This window comes from Pangasianodon hypophthalmus, chromosome 29 (assembly GCF_027358585.1).
Source record: "Pangasianodon hypophthalmus isolate fPanHyp1 chromosome 29, fPanHyp1.pri, whole genome shotgun sequence".
Classification (NCBI taxonomy): Eukaryota; Metazoa; Chordata; class Actinopteri; order Siluriformes; family Pangasiidae; genus Pangasianodon; species Pangasianodon hypophthalmus.
In genome coordinates this window covers 2,126,726-2,143,870 of record NC_069738.1, presented here as the reverse complement: position 1 = coordinate 2,143,870, position 17,145 = coordinate 2,126,726, and the positions used below count along the sequence as shown (strand labels likewise).

At 40.9% G+C, this 17,145-nt stretch overlaps 2 protein-coding genes across 5 annotated transcripts; both read right to left on the bottom strand.

Annotated features, from left to right (window-relative positions):
• Positions 1–33: 33 nt before the first annotated feature.
• mif4gdb (MIF4G domain containing b) lies at positions 34–6,216 on the bottom strand. 3 transcript variants are annotated; one of them, XM_053231553.1, is made up of 7 exons: positions 6,072–6,212; positions 5,718–5,876; positions 2,836–2,953; positions 2,602–2,711; positions 2,162–2,317; positions 1,882–1,974; positions 34–1,748 (listed from the first exon to the last, which is right to left on the bottom strand). In XM_053231553.1, the coding sequence occupies exons 3-7, from the start codon at positions 2,915–2,917 to the stop codon at positions 1,521–1,523; spliced, it is 669 nt and encodes a 222-aa protein (XP_053087528.1). In that variant the 5' UTR covers positions 2,918–2,953; positions 5,718–5,876; positions 6,072–6,212; the 3' UTR covers positions 34–1,520. The 3 variants fall into 3 exon arrangements, with proteins under 3 accessions (XP_053087528.1, XP_026765937.3, XP_053087529.1); XM_026910136.3 differs by having other exon boundaries at positions 2,836–2,936; positions 6,072–6,210; XM_053231554.1 differs by having other exon boundaries at positions 1,566–1,748; positions 1,839–1,974; positions 2,836–2,951; positions 6,072–6,216.
• A 3,010-nt stretch (positions 6,217–9,226) lies between these two features.
• On the bottom strand, positions 9,227–16,246 carry slc25a19 (solute carrier family 25 member 19). Of its 2 annotated transcripts, none has more exons than XM_034301815.2 (7): positions 16,087–16,246; positions 14,065–14,206; positions 13,664–13,819; positions 12,167–12,337; positions 11,892–12,066; positions 10,834–10,964; positions 9,227–10,505 (listed from the first exon to the last, which is right to left on the bottom strand). In XM_034301815.2, the coding sequence occupies exons 2-7, from the start codon at positions 14,188–14,190 to the stop codon at positions 10,326–10,328; spliced, it is 939 nt and encodes a 312-aa protein (XP_034157706.2). In that variant the 5' UTR covers positions 14,191–14,206; positions 16,087–16,246; the 3' UTR covers positions 9,227–10,325. The 2 variants fall into 2 exon arrangements, with proteins under 2 accessions (XP_034157706.2, XP_053087538.1); XM_053231563.1 differs by lacking the exon at positions 16,087–16,246 and adding an exon at positions 15,895–16,044.
• Positions 16,247–17,145: the final 899 nt, after the last annotated feature.

The window sequence follows — 17,145 nt, the reverse complement described above, 5'->3', positions numbered from 1 at the left end:
ATGCCAAGCTTTTCTTCCATGCAAATCAGAAACTTCAAGTTTGTGTAGATTTTTATTGGAGTTTAAAGGCAAATCTTACAACTTTGGTAAACAAAATGTCAAAGTTTCACACCACAACAATCATCTAACCGTTATGGTTACGGTTTATGAGATCACCATATTGTATTTCAATAGAGATTCCTTCTTTTCTCATTGTTTTATTCAGACTGAGAAGCACATGATGTTGTGACGGTGCGATGTTGCTCCAAATTTGTCCAGAACTCAGTACAGGACAAACTTTATCTGATGGAGCCTACACAGGCAGCCTCCTCACAAACACATCAGTGTAGAAGAGTTGAAAATCCAATATTTTGGGTAAAAAGATCAGACTGGTCTGTATTTCCTGTATAAATAACTTATTTTAATGTCATCACAATAACTTATAAAAGCTTCTTTTTCTTTCAATCCTTTGAAAAGGAATATGATACGGAGTCGCTGCGTTAGCACCGTGCTGGAGATCCTATTCAACTCCCAAGTTTAAAGCATAATAATCAGAAAATCATCTCTGCTTTGGTCTTATTGCTGCTAAATAATAAGCTCTCAATATAAGCGTTGTAGTCAAGTAACTTACTGTCAAGTCCAAGTCAAGTATAAAGCAATAGTCATGAGTCCTAAGGCTGCTACTCAAAAGTACAAAATCCCTAGTTTGCTACTCACATCAAGTCCAAAGTGCCTAGGCTGCTGCTCGAAAGTCAGGTCCAAGTCAATACGCTGTTAATCAAATTGAGTTCAAAGTCCCAAGACTATTATTCAAAAGTCAAGTCCATGTCAAGCCCCCTAGTTTGCTACTCGAATCAAGTCTAAGTCATGGCCAAAGTCTCTCGGCTGCTACTTAAACCGAGTTGAATTCCCTAGACTACTACTCAAATCGAGTCCAAGTCAATTCCAAAGTCCTGATGCTTCTACTCAAATCGAGTCCAAGTCAAATCCAAAGTCCTGATGCTTCTACTCAAATCGAGTCCAAGTCAAATCCAAAGTCCTGACGCTTCTACTCAAATCGAGTCCAAACTCCAAGTCAAGTTACGAGTGATAGAAAGTCCAGAACTCGAGTATGACATCACTGAGACACACTGCATATCCTTTATGCTTCAAGTCAGGTTTTACTCACAGCCACATGATGATGACTTTATGCAAATTGACATTTTTATCAATTCATCTTTAGATCCCTAGAGAACAAGACACACTGATTTTCAGGCCCAGTCCCCACTCATGTCATTCATCATCCTAAAATCACTCTACTGAAGCCTGTAGACTTTCACACTCTTCCACTCTTCCACTCCCATGCTAATCAACACTCAGCGTGATGTACCTGAGTTTAGAGGTTTGGAACGAAGCCCAGAAATGAACTCGTAGAAGGCGCTTGTTCATTTCTTGTGTCTTTACCCATGAAGAATAAACAAGTCCAGTCTTAACACACGTTTCTAAATGGCCTGGAGGAATGAACAGCGTTCTCGCTGCTGATTGGTCGAGACGTCAGGCAGTCAGTCGTGCAGTTCACTGTAGTAGTACTTCTGAGCCGCTTCGCTGAGGCTCCAGTCTCCGGCGCGGAACTCGAGGATTTCGAGCAGGAGGAGGCGTGCGAGCGAGCTGAGGCCGTGCTGCAGCAGGAAGCCGTCGCGCAGCAGGAAGAAGAGCTCGTCCATGCGCTCTGCGTTCGCCTTCTCCAGCTGATCACCGATACGATGCAGCTGCAGCACCAGGCAGTCCACCTGATTCACAATATAACAATTGCAGATTTCTTAATCACGGTACATCATCACACACTCAATTCGAACAGGAAGTGTTAAAATGTTGCTGACTGGAAGGATGACGGGTGAAGCAGAGGATTGTGGGTAAACAGACCTCCTCTTCGTTTTTGAGTGCGTCTGGTTGGGCGAGTCTCATCAGACAGTCGTACACCGGGTGAACCAGCGCCATCATCGGCATGTTGTTCACCTACACAACACACACACACGCACACACACGCACACGCACGCACGCACACACACACACGCACACACACGCACACACACACACGCACACACGCACGCACACACACGCACGCTTAGCACGTAACAGACATGACCTTGTTTAGTAAACAAATACATTTTTTTAAATGATTAAAATAAAACGTGCGCTTCACCTTGAGGTAATCGAAGATGTTACAGATGAAGGAGACGTAACACACCCACTCCTGTGTGGATCTCTTCCTCATCTCCTCTCGGCTCTTGAACTCCTGTTGCAGCCGGTTCAAGAGGTGACGACGAAACACGCTGCTGTTGATCTGCTTCAACTCCGCCTGCAGGGGGCGCGATGATGACGGCAACGCGCCACATACGTCACAAAATAACACCTCCTACTAGGTACTACTACTACTACTACTACTAAATTTTGCGATTATGACGTAGACATTAACAACACAATCCAACTCTATTTTGCGTATGGAAATTTGTACCTATTAATAAAGACCATGTGGATGGAACTACGCAGATGATCTTTATGCCATCTTTAACACTCACTGATCATCATTTTATACTTTTTTACTTCATTTCGCACTATTCTGAGTGGAATTAACACGTTTACCTGGACGATCGTGTAACACATGCGTCCGGCCTCTTTGCTGAACACCTGATCCTTCAACGACTGGTCCACAATGACGTTACACACCGTCTCCAAATCCACCAAACCTGGATCTGACAGACAATAATATAAATAAACCGTCATGATAATATTGTAAAAACTATTTTAATTTGCCTTAACTGGGTGTTAGCTACATCAGCGAGGTCCATTAGCTAGGCTGGGTTCTGTAGCACTAACCTTTAAGAGCTGTTTTAAGCAGTTTCTGTGTCTCTGGGTCGAAGGAATGGATCTTGTAATCTTCTTTGGACGAGTCCTCCATTGTGTTCAGTGTCTGAGCACTGCACACACACACACACTTAAAATACAAAACATAAAACAATAACAAACCATCACTTCAAGTGCACTATAGCTGTGTTTGTAAACGTATGGCGATAGTAAGCTATAATTATCTATAATAAAGCTATGGGATATACTGTGTTCTTTAAAGATCCATAGTGATCTGTAGCCATGTAAAGAAAAAACATTTATAATGTCTTATAGTGATGTATGCTGATCTATATTGACATACATTGATCCATAGTAATATATAGTGATCTATATTGATGTACAATGGCATTCTGTGATATACAGTGATCTATAGGGATGTCAGGTGATCAGTAGGGATATACTGCGTCCTATAGTGATGTATGGTGATCTACAGCGATGTTCAGTATTCTATAGTTATGTATAGTGATGTATATTGATGCATATTAATTCATAGTAATATATAGTGATCTATAGTGAGGTACAGTGTTCCATAGTGATCTATACTGATGTACAGTTTTCTGTAGTGATATACAATGATATACAGTGATCTATATTGATGTACAGTAATCTATACCAATATACAGTGATCTATAGAGATCTATACCAATGTACAATGATGTACAGTGATCTATAGTGATGTACAGTGATGTATACCGATGTACAGAGACCTATAGTGATGTACACTGATCTATAGTGATCTATAACAATGTGCAGTGATCTATAGTGATCTATAGTTATGCACGATGATCTATACCGATGTACAGTGATCTAAAGTGATCTATACCAACATGCAGTAATCTGTAGTGATCTATAACAATGTGCACTGATCTATAGTGATCTATAGTTATACACGATGATCTATACCGATGTACAGTGATCTAAAGCGATCTATACCAACGCACAGTGATCTATAACAATGTGCAGTGATCTATAGTGATGTGCAGTGATCTATAGTGATCTATACCCATGTGCAGTGATCTATAGTTATGCATGATGATCTACACCGACATACAGTGATCTGTAGTGATCTATAACAATGTGCAGTGATCTATAGTGATGTGCAGTGATCTATAGTGATCTATACCCATGTGCAGTGATCTATAGTGATCTATAGTTATGCACGATGGTCTACACCGACATACAGTGATCTATAGTGATCTATAACAATGTGCAGTGATCTATAATGATGTGCAGTGATCTAAAGTGATCTATACCCATGTGCAGTGATCTATATTAGTGTTCTGTAATGTATAGTACAGTTCTATCACTAGACATTCATATGCATTTGTGTACAGTACAGTGATCTTTACCGACGTAGCGATCTATAGTATTGTGGGTGTGGAATATTTACCAACTACAGATGAACCACTGTTGGACTGATATACCAGTCACACAGTGCACAACGTTTTTAAAAAGCCCAAAGAGTAAACGATAAAGTCACTAAAAACGTTACATTCAGCTCCAGAGTGAAACAGTGATATCAGATTTCATACCGGGAATTTATCACTCTGTTTCAGTGTTAGTGCAGAATCTTAGTGGCGTTTGTGCTGCAATCATCAACTGTGTGTGTGTGTGTGTGTGTGTGTGTGAGGGATAAAGCAGGAGATTTGACCAGCTAATGCCGAAACCAGGAGGCGAGAAAACGATCACAAAATACAGTTTAATATGGAGGTGCGTTCACTAACCCAGTCATTTAAAGCAGAGGTGCGTTCACTAATCCAGTCGTTTAACACAGGGGTGTGTTCACTAACCCAGTCGTTTAACACTGAGGTGCGTTCACTAACCCAGTCATTTAAAGCAGAGGTGTGTTCACTAACCCAGTCATTTAAAGCAGAGGTGTGTTCACTAACCCAGTCATTTAAAGCAGAGGTGTGTTCACTAACCCAGTCATTTAAAGCAGAGGTGTGTTCACTAACCCAGTCGTTTAACACTGAGGTGCGTTCACTAACCCAGTCATTTAACGCAGAGGTGCGTTCACTAACCCAGTCGTTTAACACTGAGGTGCGTTCACTAACCCAGTCGTTTAACACAGGGGTGTGTTCACTAACCCAGTCGTTTAACACAGGGGTGTGTTCACTAACCCAGTCGTTTAACACTGAGGTGCGTTCACTAACCCAGTCGTTTAACACTGAGGTGCGTTCTATAACCCAGTCGTTTAACACAGGGGTGTGTTCACTAACCCAGTCATTTAAAGCAGAGGTGCGTTCACTAACCCAGTCGTTTAACACTGAGGTGTGTTCACTAACCCAGTCATTTAAAGCAGAGGTGTGTTCACTAACCCAGTCGTTTAAAGCAAGGGTGCGTTTACTAACCCGGTCATTTAACGCAGGGGTGCGTTCACTAACCCAGTCATTTAACACAGAAATGTATTTACTAACCCAGTTATTTAACAAAGAGGTGCGTTCACTAACCCAGTCATTTAACACAGGGGTGTGTTCACTAATCCAGTTAATCATTTACAAAGGTGTGTCTCGTAAACACAATACACAGTGAGTAATACACAGATTTCTCACCCAGTTCGTGTTTTTTTTTTTTTTTTTTTTAATAAATTTTGTAGCCTACAGTGTTGAATTAGGGGACTTTAACTTGTAAGTACTGTCCTAAAATCCAAATCAACTAATGGAAAGTTTAAAAACAAAACTTTCTCTTTACAAACCGCTGAAACAATCTATCAAACACCAAAAACTGGGTAACTGTGTGGGTTTTTTTTAATTGTTTAAAATTCACGCCTATATTTGCATCAGTGTTTCCTTGCCTGAGGTTTTAGACACACAGACACACAATTAAAACACACACACACAAAAAAAACTTACTCAGTCATCAGTAAAAGTGAGACACCATCATCCCCGAGCCCGGACGTTTTGCTTCCTCTCTACCGGATTACTGAGGCTGTGTTCCAATCCGCGCACTTGTGCCCTAACTAGGGTCCCTACTTCCTGTCCGCCATTAATGCCGAGTTCAAAACCGTAACGCTTTAAAGAAAATGGAAATAACAAATAAACAAACAAATCAATAATAATTGATATTTATATAACGCCCAAATTCTAAATGCATAAAATATTAAAGGTCAAAGAAAAAATATTTATCTAAAAGCTTTATTTTCAAGCTTTCGTTAGCAACAAGCTAGCCATCTAGCATTAGTGAATAAGAGTTTATGATGTATTTACTTTCTCAAAACAGTGAAATGTCGAAGGAAGGGTCAGTGTTATAGATTTACTGCGTCCATGTTGAGTGGTTTAAAGTTAATATTACTATAAACACATGTAAAGTAGTGAAGTGATATTATTTTGTTTACTGTTAACCCTCTGAGCGGCCATGTTGTCATGACGTCATACCGTCCTGATAGGAATTGTAATGGTTTTAATGGTTATAATGGGAATTGTATTGGTTTTAATGGAAACTCTAATGGTTCCTGCGGGTCTCTACTGGTAATCTGTTACCTTTATTGGTGGCATGTTATGTCTAGTGGATACCATTAAAGCGATAGTTCACCCAAAAATGAAAATTCTGTCATCAGTCACTCCCCCTCATGTCGTTCCAAACCCATACGGCTTTCATTCATCTTCAGAACACAAATTAAGATATTTTTAATGAAACCTGGGAGATTTCTGTCCCTTCATTGACAATCCATGCAACCAAAACTTTCAAAAAGTTCATAAAGGCATCGTAAAATAATCCATGTGACTCCAGTGGTTTAATCCCAATTTTATGAAGCGATACGAATGCATTGTGTGCACAAAAAAACTAAAACGAAGTCTTTATTCATAAAATATTTTCATTTTTGAGTAACCTTTCCCTTTAAGGACCAATAATGCTAATGGTTTTAATGGTTAGCTGATGGATTGTAATGGTGTTTGTAGTGGAAACCATTAGAATTTCTGTGATGGTTTTTATTGGTTTTTCTCACTCAGCAGGGATGTTTAAGTATTTATTTAAGTTAATTTAAAAAAAAAAATCTGGATTTAAAACCATCTATAGAGCTTGTGTTAAATAAATAGCAGAGTTGGAAAGAGCGATATTTGAGTGGTCCACTTGATTTATTTTTTAAGTTAATAAAAGGCACAAATTACACAAGTCAAATGTGAGACGTGTTTTTGTTGTTGCTGTTCATTTAGTTTATTAATTTAGATAAATATAATCTGATATCATTCTACTTTTAGGTCTCATAAAGATCAAGAGAGGAAAATTTACATTAAGGCAGAAATAAAGTGCAAAACTCTCATTCATAATATTGATGCACATCACAATTATAACATTAAAACATTTTAAAAAATAATAAAGTACTAATTAATCTCAGTGGCAATTTTTTTGGGAATATTTTTTTTCCTGCTTTAAAATCTATCTTCAACATATTTATAAATTCATCTATATTTGGGTTTATTGTAACTCCACTCTTTATTAAAACTGCAGTGGATTATTATGTACACATTCTATAGCTGAGGAAACACACAGAACTGCATCATCTTTACACGTTTCCAGGACATTTTTTCTTATTTTCCATAGCCTATAGTATTTTTTGTCCATTTCTTGTTACCTCTGCACCATTTATTATGTAAACTGGCACTGCTTTTAGTTGTTCCATACAAATATTTTCATTATTTACCAGAAAATAAGGCGAATATAAGTAGCTAGCTAACGTAGCAGTAAACAGAAAGCACAAATGCCAAACACAGACAATAAAGCAAAATAATTTAGGTTTGGCCCAATATTAATGTTCCTGTTTGTTCATGTATTTACGGTAGGCCTGTTACTCTTTCAGTTACGGTAATTTTACGGTGATGTAACACTACACATCATTAGAAACGTTGTAGCCGTGCTAGCATAAATTAGCATCATAGTAGTGGTGTTGGTTCATCAGAAAGCTCTTGGTAAATTGAGTGATTATTATAAGTTATATAAGGACTTCTTGATAAGGAAAATGATACAGACAATGTGCTGAAGTAACGGGACAAACTTGAAACTAGTCTAGCCAGTGATCTGGAAAGTTCTAGCTAACGTAGCAGTGCACAGAACACAAAAATGCTAAATGGAGACAAGGAGAAAGTTGAATGAAAACACAACTACATGGAGTACACTGGTTTTATTGTTTTGGTAAAAAAAAAGTAATATTTTCTCAAAATATTTCTCACTAAGAAGTAACATGCAGGATTTTTTTTTTTTTTTTTACAGAAGTGAGAGATACATTCAGAAAATGACGCGCAGTGGTTAAGAGGCGAACCGTGTAAACACGGGCCGCTAATCAGTTCTGTTTAACACGTACAACGTTGTCACTGTGGACAGTTTAAATATTTATCACCACTTCCTCTGTGGTGTCTTCAAAGTCAGCATGAGATACATATGTTTGGGTAAAGTGAGCTAGCTAGCTAACATAGTGCGACACGTGTATCATTAATTAGCAAGCTGTTCAGTCATGTGCGTTAGCTCGAAAGTGTAACTGAAGCTATAAGCTGAAAAGCTAGCAAGGAGAAGCGAGTACAGAGCGCTAACAACGACCTACGATGAAGCTAAATCGCCAATGACCAATGAGACCATACAATATTGTGATAAAAAATATAAAATGTAATAAAATTTATGCAATGTTATGATATGATTTATGATTTTATGATCATGATAAAACACTTTTATATCAGCACATGACTAAAGCGTACGTTGATTGTGTGTGTGTGCTTTTGTACACATATATACATATATATATATATATATATATATATACACATATATATATATATATATATGTGTACAAAAGCAATGATAAAAAGTATTTGTGATATGATGATGCGTATCGTAATTACTTTTTTAACATTGAGCTTTAAATGTAGTTGATTGGACAGAAAGATCATTTCTTATATCTTTGTTCTTGTTCATGTTAAATAAAAGACGTAAGTGTATTTCAGGATCGTGGCAGATCAGAGACGCTGCTGAGTTTCATTTCCGGTGAAAATGCTGAAAGATGAGAAGACGTTAAAACAAAACGTGGGCAATAATCATGAAATAAACACTTTAATATCGGCACATGACTGACGTGGGAACCGTGTAGCGTGTGGAATAAACGATAACGATAAAAAAGTGAGAGGTGCGACGATACGATGTTGCGATACTTTTTCCAAATGTATCATCGGTACTTTACTAACATGGAGCAACTTTAAAGGCAGCTGATTGGACGTTAAAATGAACATTCTTATGTCTTCATGTTCCTCATTTAAATAATAATAATAACAATAATATTAATAATAATAATAATAATAAAAAAAACACAACCTTCTTTAACCATCTTTGCTAATACGTAGCTTCAGGATTTATAAACGACTCAGGAAACAAAACGTTAACCCAGTGCACACTTTAATAATAATAATAAAAAAAAAATTAACGAATGACCTAAAACGAGCTAGAATCCACTCACAGCACTTAAATAAATATAAAACCCGTAGGCACTTGTTAGCGTACAGAGATGATCCACGCTGCGGTATAAATATTTGGCGATCACGTTAAACACAAAGTTCACGTTACAGTTTCAGGGTTTGAAGTGTATCTTGTCGATAAAAACGGATATAAAATGATGAGGTACTGTATCTGTGCGTGTAGAGCAAACAAGCGATCTGACCCTCGTATACAGTGCAAACAAAGTCAACGACGTTAAATAGTGCACCTTTAAACCCCGCCCACTCTTACATATTTACACAGCTGACTAGATACGAGATGCGTAGCGATATCGGACGATCTGAACCTAACAGATCTTTAATGTAGACTTCGAACTAGCAAGCACTCGCAAAATAGCTAAATAGAAAGAAGAAGACCAGAAAGTGAGCACGCTAACTAATTAGCAAGCCGGCATCCCCGCAAACAGCAAGAAAAACTAATCGTAGAAATAATCGAGTTGTACTGAAATTTGACATTTGTCAGTATGAAGTAACCTAAGTTCAGTTAGCAGTCAACGTATTTGCTATATATGTGTAAATAAGTGTAATTTCAGTGGTATAAAATCTTTTTCTTTAGTAATTTACCAACATATCTGAGGTAAATGTTGACGTTCCGGATATTTCTGTGTAATTTCTCCGACGTCACTGCACCTTCCTGTTAACCAGCTAGCTAAATCATTAGCCTTGCTTTATAGTAAAGAGTCTTACTACACAAGTTTCCTAGCAACAGTGTTCTCTCAGATGTAACCACTTAAAAACAGTGAGTGTGTTGTCATAGGAACAATTTACAAGTGAACACATGATGAGACGAAAAAAAAAACAAAAAAAAACAGCCGAGTGTGTGTTTTAAGCTAGCGTCCTGAGATCAGTACCAAATGGTCTAAAAATGACAAAACTGCAATATAAAATAAGACGACTAGCACTAATAATCCTGACACACACGTCCTGATCGGCTTCCTGTTTCCTGTAGCAGCTTTTCTCCCTCGTCCTGACGCACCGTTCTGCTCAGCTCCTCCTCCTCAGGTTGGAGATGGTGCTGGTGAAGAACTCGTACCAGAAGAAGGTGAGGCCGGTGGACATGGCCGCCTTTATCAGACTGGGAGAAAGACCCTTAAAGAAGGCGGCTAGTCCTTCCTCTCGAGCGATGCACACTACGCAGTCCAGGAATCCGTGGTACGTCCGGACCTGCACAGAAAACACACGCGTCGAGCGGTGATGAAACCTCGTATCTGTGTTAGCGTAAATTATCGTCATGGTGCTACAAATGCAAGCTAATATATAACGTTCTGAAGTATGGTAACACTAATGGGACAAATATAAAACTACGCTTTACCAGTAGATAGCTCTAAAGCGCTTTATAGAGGCAAACACGATCTCAAACTTTCTGTTAGCCAATCATAGCGGAGATTTACTTTTGCGCAGTAACATAGTTTTGCTAAAATTGATGGCTAATGACGAAAGTGATGACATGCTAACAGACAACAGCACCGTGTTTCGGCGTGACGCGTCTCACCTGTCCGAAGTGCGCTCTGGCCTTCTCGAACCCGCCCACCTGCAGTCTCTTTTTGAACAGGTCGAAGGGGTAGGTGAGGGTTTTACTGATGACTCCGGCCACGCTGCCGCTCACGAGGCTCTGCAGTCCACCTGTAGGGAGCAGGACACGCCTCTTTCACTTTTAATTCACTTTATGCAAAATACTGGTTTCTGATTGGCTGCCATAAGAGCGTTACGTTCTTGTATCACAAAGCCGAGCGAATGTAGATTCAGTTATAAATCAGTGTCTCTAATACAATGTAACTGTGATGGAACAAGTCAAGCTCCACCCCCTTTCACTATATAAAACATAGCTCCACCCCCATCACTATTTAAATCATAGCTCCACCTCTTTCACTAAAAATCACAGCTCCACCCCTGTCACTATATATATCGTAGCTCCACCCCTTTCACTGTATATCGTAGCTCCACCCCTTTCACTGTATATCATAGCTCCACCCCTTTCACTGTATATCGTAGCTCCACCCCCTGTCACTATATATATCGTAGCTCCACCCCTTCCACTGTATATCGTAGCTCCACCCCCTGTCACTATATATATCGTAGCTCCACCCCCGTCACTATATATATCGTAGCTCCACCCCTTTCACTGTATATCGTAGCTCCACCCCCTGTCACTATATATATCGTAGCTCCACCCCTTCCACTGTATATCGTAGCTCCACCCCCTGTCACTATATATATCGTAGCTCCACCCCTTTCACTGTATATCGTAGCTCCACCCCTTCCACTGTATATCGTAGCTCCACCCCCTGTCACTATATATATCGTAGCTCCACCCCTTTCACTGTATATCGTAGCTCCATCCCCGTCACTATATATATCGTAGCTCCACCCCTTTCACTGTATATTGTAGCTCCACCCCTGTCACTATATATATCGTAGCTCCACCCCTTTCACTGTATATCGTAGCCCCACCCCTGTCACTATATAAATCATAGCTCCACCCCCGTCACTATAAAATTGTAGCTCGACCCCCAGTCACACAGGTAACGGATGGTATATATGCTCAGTGACCTTTAGACATCCTGCCGTCGCGCTCCAGCAGCTTCTTGAGGATGTTGTAGCTGAAGAACTGGAGGCCGGCGTAGGGGAACACAGCCACCAGTGTGGGCGTGAGGCCTCTGTAGAAGGTGCGCGCCCCCTCCTGGACGTACATGGTGCTCACAGCGTGACGGAGGCTCCTGTAAACCTGCACACGGGGAGAACACGTCCATGACAACACTGCTTTCAGATTACACATCACTGTGTGTGTGTGTGTGTGTGTGTGTGTGTGTGTGTGTGTGTGGTACCTTGGGTTCTCCCTGAGCAGCGAAGCGTGTGCGGAGTGTGTCGAGTGGCTGGCAGGCCACGGTCGCAGAACATGCAGCCATTCCTCCACACAGGAAGTGAATACCAGCCGCTTGGCTGTTATAGGATGTGCTCTTATGGACGAGCTCAGTGAGCGCCTGGAAACTCGCAAACTGCACACACACACACACACACACACACACACAGAAGAGTAATGAGAAGATTAAAGAGATGAAACTTCACTTAACATAAAGGACGACTTACAATTCAGTGCAAAAGTTTTAAAAAATCAAATATACTAATATAGTTAATATATTAACATACAAATAGTGTATGTTTTTACAGCATATGGCCAAAAGTATGTGCACCCCTGACCATCACACCCATATGTGCTTGTTGAACGTCCCATTCCAGATTTATTCCCCTGTGTTTGCTGTTATAATGAGCTCCACTCTTCTGGGAAGCTTTCCACTAGATGTTGGAGCGTGGCTGTGGGGATTTGTGTTCATTCAGCTACAAGAGCATTAGTGAGATCAGGCGCTGATGTTGGGATGTCGAGGAGGTCTGGGGTTCAGTCGGTGTTCCAGTTCATCCCAAAGGTGTTCAGTGGGGTTGAGGTCAGGGCTCTGAGCAGGACACTCGAGTTCTTCCACTCCAACCTTCACACACCATGTCTTCATGGAGCTCGCTTTGTGCACGGGGGCATTGTCATGCTGGAACAGGTTTGGGCCTCTTAGTTCCACTGAAGGGAAACTGTAATGCTACAGCAACTTTGTGGTAACATTTTGGGGAAGAACCACATATGGGTGTGATGGTCAGGGGTGCACATACTTTTGGCCATATAGTGTATGTTAATGGTAAATTTTAAAAAGAAATCTAATGTTTGCACTCTCCTTTCCGATTGTCATATATATCCTTTAACGATGTGTATTACAGAATTCAAACTCCAGCTTTTTTTCATAATTTTGAACAAGTAGAACTCTATTAGTCTAGTCCTTCTTGTTACTAATTTGTACTCCAGAAATACCCTTTAAATATATTTCAAACAGGGAGGAAGTGATTGAAGGACAACTATATGAGACACCTTGCTGTGACACTGACTCTGATTGGATCAATTCCAGAATCTAATCAATCATTAGATTGATCAGATGATCAATCATTCAACCACTCGCTCGTGAGATATCACTCTAAAGAGAATCTCGGACAGACGCACGGACAACCCGAAACCTCGTCCGCCACCTAGTGGCCACGGACATAAAAACAAACATTCTGCAATGTTGAATTAGCTTTATGTTTTAGATTATTATCCTGTTGCAGGAATCACACACATTTCCCCTTTAACTGCTTGGATTTTTCTTATCTGTAGATGAACTGTAAATTATCCGGAATCAATGGGGAGCGCAAACTTTCGCACTCATCTGTATAGCAGTAATGGATGGAATGGCAGACTAGTGAAAGATGTGTACGTGCTCAGATCGTCACACTTCACTTCACTTCACCTGCACGGCTCCGTAGCAGACGGAGAGCATCTGAGCAGCGACGTGGCCTTTCCAGAACGCAGACATTCCCTCCTCTCCCAGAATGCAACGCCACGCCTGCATCATGCTGCTGTACTTCCCCTCAGGCCTGGAGGAAGAGAGGCGCTCCACCTGCAGCTACACACACACACACACACACACTTTATTAATAACGTTATTTACGCTGCCTAGGTACGTTATATTAAGCTACAATCTGTCCCTAATATGAATACTGACAAATATTGTGATATCACAGATTATTGGCACATAACTCATGAATATTAATGACTATGATCAATATTATGACTTCATATTAATATCCACAGACATTCAGGTTCTCTTCCAAAAAAGCTAATCTAACCCCAATGCAGTCGTGCTGTTACCTGGAAGCGGATCTTGAGCACGTCCAGTGGGCTGATGATGGCGCGGGTCACAAAGCCTGCTAATGATCCGGCCACGGCCGCGTCCTCCGGAGAGAGGGCGGTGCTGCTTGGGTCATACCCCACCATCACGCCTTGACTCGGCCTGATCTCACACACACACACACACACACACACACGAGGGTGAGTGGAGTATTTATGACACAGACACAGATATTTAAGTTTCAACTTTATTTGCCTTCTGCAAAAAATGTCAGTGACAATTGTACACTGAAATGCTTGTAATTTGAAGCTGCAGGTTCAGTCATGATACAGCACCCCGGGAGCAGAGAGGGTTAAGGGCCTTACTCAAGGGCCCAACAGTGGCAGCATGGCAGTGCTGGGGCTTGAACCTCCGACCTTCTGAAGAGTAACCCAGAGCCATAACCGTCGAGCCACCACTGCCCTAAAGCCACCGCTTCCCCGAAGCCAACGCTTCCCTATAACCACCGCTTCTTCCCTACAGCCAACGCTTCCCTAAAGCCACCACTTCCCTATAACCACCGCTTCCCTACAGCCACCGCTTCTTCCCTACGGCCACCGCTTCTTCCCTACGGCCACCGCTTCTTCCCTACGGCCAACGCTTCTTCCCTACGGCCAACGCTTCACTTAAACCACCACTTCTGCACAGCCACCGCTTTCCCGAAGCCACCGCTTCCCTACAGCCAACGCTTCCCTACAGCCAACGCTTCCCTACAGCCACCGCTTCTTCCCTACGGCCAACGCTTCCCTACGGCCAACGCTTCTTCCCTACAGCCAACGCTTCCCTAAAGCCACCACTTCCCTATAACCACCGCTTCCCTACAGCCACCGCTTCTTCCCTACGGCCACCGCTTCTTCCCTACGGCCAACGCTTCTTCCCTACGGCCAACGCTTCACTTAAACCACCACTTCTGCACAGCCACCGCTTCCCCCGCTTTTTGAAATTTCTCTCCTGAAGCTCCGCCATGTTGGAGCACTGCTACCCTAAAACCACCACTTCCGCGAAGCCACCGCGTCCCCAAAGCCACCGCTTCCCTACAACGACTGCTTCCCTATGGCCAACGGTTCCCTAAAGCCACCACTGCACTAAAGCCACCTCTTCTTCCCCACAACCACCGCTTCACCAAAGCCACTGCTTCTCTATGTCCAACGGTTCCCTAAAGCCACCACTGCACTAAAGCCACCACTTCACTGAAGCCACCGCTTCACTACAACGACCGCTTCCCTGAAGCCACCGCTTCACTACAACGACCGCTTCCCTGAAGCCACCGCTTCACTACAACGACCGCTTCCCTGAAGCCACCGCTTCACTACAACGACCGCTTCACTACAACGACCGCTTCCCTGAAGCCACCGCTTCACTACAACGACCGCTTCCCTGAAGCCACCGCTTCACTACAACGACCGCTTCCCTGAAGCCACCGCTTCACTACAACGACCGCTTCCCTGAAGCCACCGCTTCACTACAACGACCGCTTCACTACAACGACTGCTTCTCCACAACCACCGCTTCCCTGAACCCACCACTGCCCCAGCATACTCTGGAATGTGGAGTAGTGTCACCTACATCAAGGACATTTACACATTTACATTTAGTGTAGTTATAAACCAGTACCACCACCACCAATAATAATAACAATAATAATAATAATAATAATAATAATAATAATAATAGACCAGCATGTCCTTTGGTACAATAATTAACTAAAAACTGTAAATAATATATATATATATATATATATATATATATATATATATATATATATATATATATATATGTATATATATAAAACCATTATAAAATAACCTCACATGAGATTTTTCTCTTATAATCTGAAGAAGACAACGCAAGGACTAGTGAAGAAGTGAAGTGATTTCTTTATTCTTGATTCTTGATCTTCATCCACAGCTGCATCTCTCTCTCTCTCTCTCTCTCTCTCTCTCTCACACACACACACACACACACACACACACACACACACACACACACACACACACACTGACCTTTATTTCTGTCCTGGGAGAGGATCAGCGTGTGTCCCAGAGCCGGTTCAGCTGTTTACAGTAATATTACCGGCACATGCGCTCAGCTTGCCTTTTGACATTTCTCTCCTGAAGCTCCGCCATGTTGGAGCACCGGGAAGAACGTCCGCTGTGAAAGCTTATTTTCCCCACCCGCATTCCGACAAAACTCCGCCCACTGTGCTCTGATTGGCCAATATGTCACGCGTACAACGAATCAGCCGATTGGACAGTTCGTGTTACCGAGGCAACCATGGAGCACAGCGGAAGTGTCTCCGGTTTTTATTGAAATAAATAGAAAAGAAAGAGTTAAATAGATAAGAAAAAGAAGGTAAAGTAAAGAAAATAAATCACGAAATATATAAATAAACACATCTAGTGGAAAAAAGGTGTGCAAAGACAACACAAAAAACATCGTACGAAAGATGACAAACATTACAACCATGACAATAAAATACAATAAAATTTAAAATAAAATTATACTTATTACTATAGTTTATTTTGAAATAATATAATTTTCTTCGTATTTGTTCTCGACTGTTTTAACTACTTTAGTCTCCAAACTGCCCCGGCTAAACCTAGCACAGGAAGTAACGTCGGTATGAATACGGGTGGATTAACTTCTGTCCGTCAGTATTTTGTGTCGTAGTTTCCACTGATGGCAAGATTAGTTCCTCCCCATAATTAAACCACACACACTTTTTTAAAATTTAAAATAATCTTAGCTTCACAATAATCTCTTCACCGGACGATAACGCAGCGCTCATTAATATTAAATTAATATGAAAGCATTAAATTAATAAAATATGCAACAATATAAAATACATTTTACAATAAATAATAATATTGCAGTGACTAGGTGTGTTTACTTATAATATAATAAACAAAATATCTAAAAGTTGTAAATAAATACAAATTATTAACTATTAATAAGTAAAATATAAAAATGAGGTAAATAAATAATAAATCATATCCTAGACCAAAGCATTGTTAAAAAACAACAAAAAAGCAGGATTAGGTTCTGATATTTAAAAAAATAAT

Excerpts from the sequence above, each read along its gene's own strand:
- mif4gdb (XM_026910136.3), bottom strand. Across the intron at positions 2,318-2,601 it reads TGTGTTACACGATCGTCCAG|GCGGAGTTGAAGCAGATCAA; the intron begins GTAAACGTGTTA and ends CGCCCCCTGCAG. Across the intron at positions 1,975-2,161 it reads ACATCTTCGATTACCTCAAG|GTGAACAACATGCCGATGAT; the intron begins GTGAAGCGCACG and ends TGTGTTGTGTAG.
- slc25a19 (XM_053231563.1), bottom strand. Across the intron at positions 13,820-14,064 it reads TGCTCAAGATCCGCTTCCAG|CTGCAGGTGGAGCGCCTCTC; the intron begins GTAACAGCACGA and ends GTGTGTGTGTAG. Across the intron at positions 10,506-10,833 it reads CCAGAGCGCACTTCGGACAG|GTCCGGACGTACCACGGATT; the intron begins GTGAGACGCGTC and ends TTTTCTGTGCAG.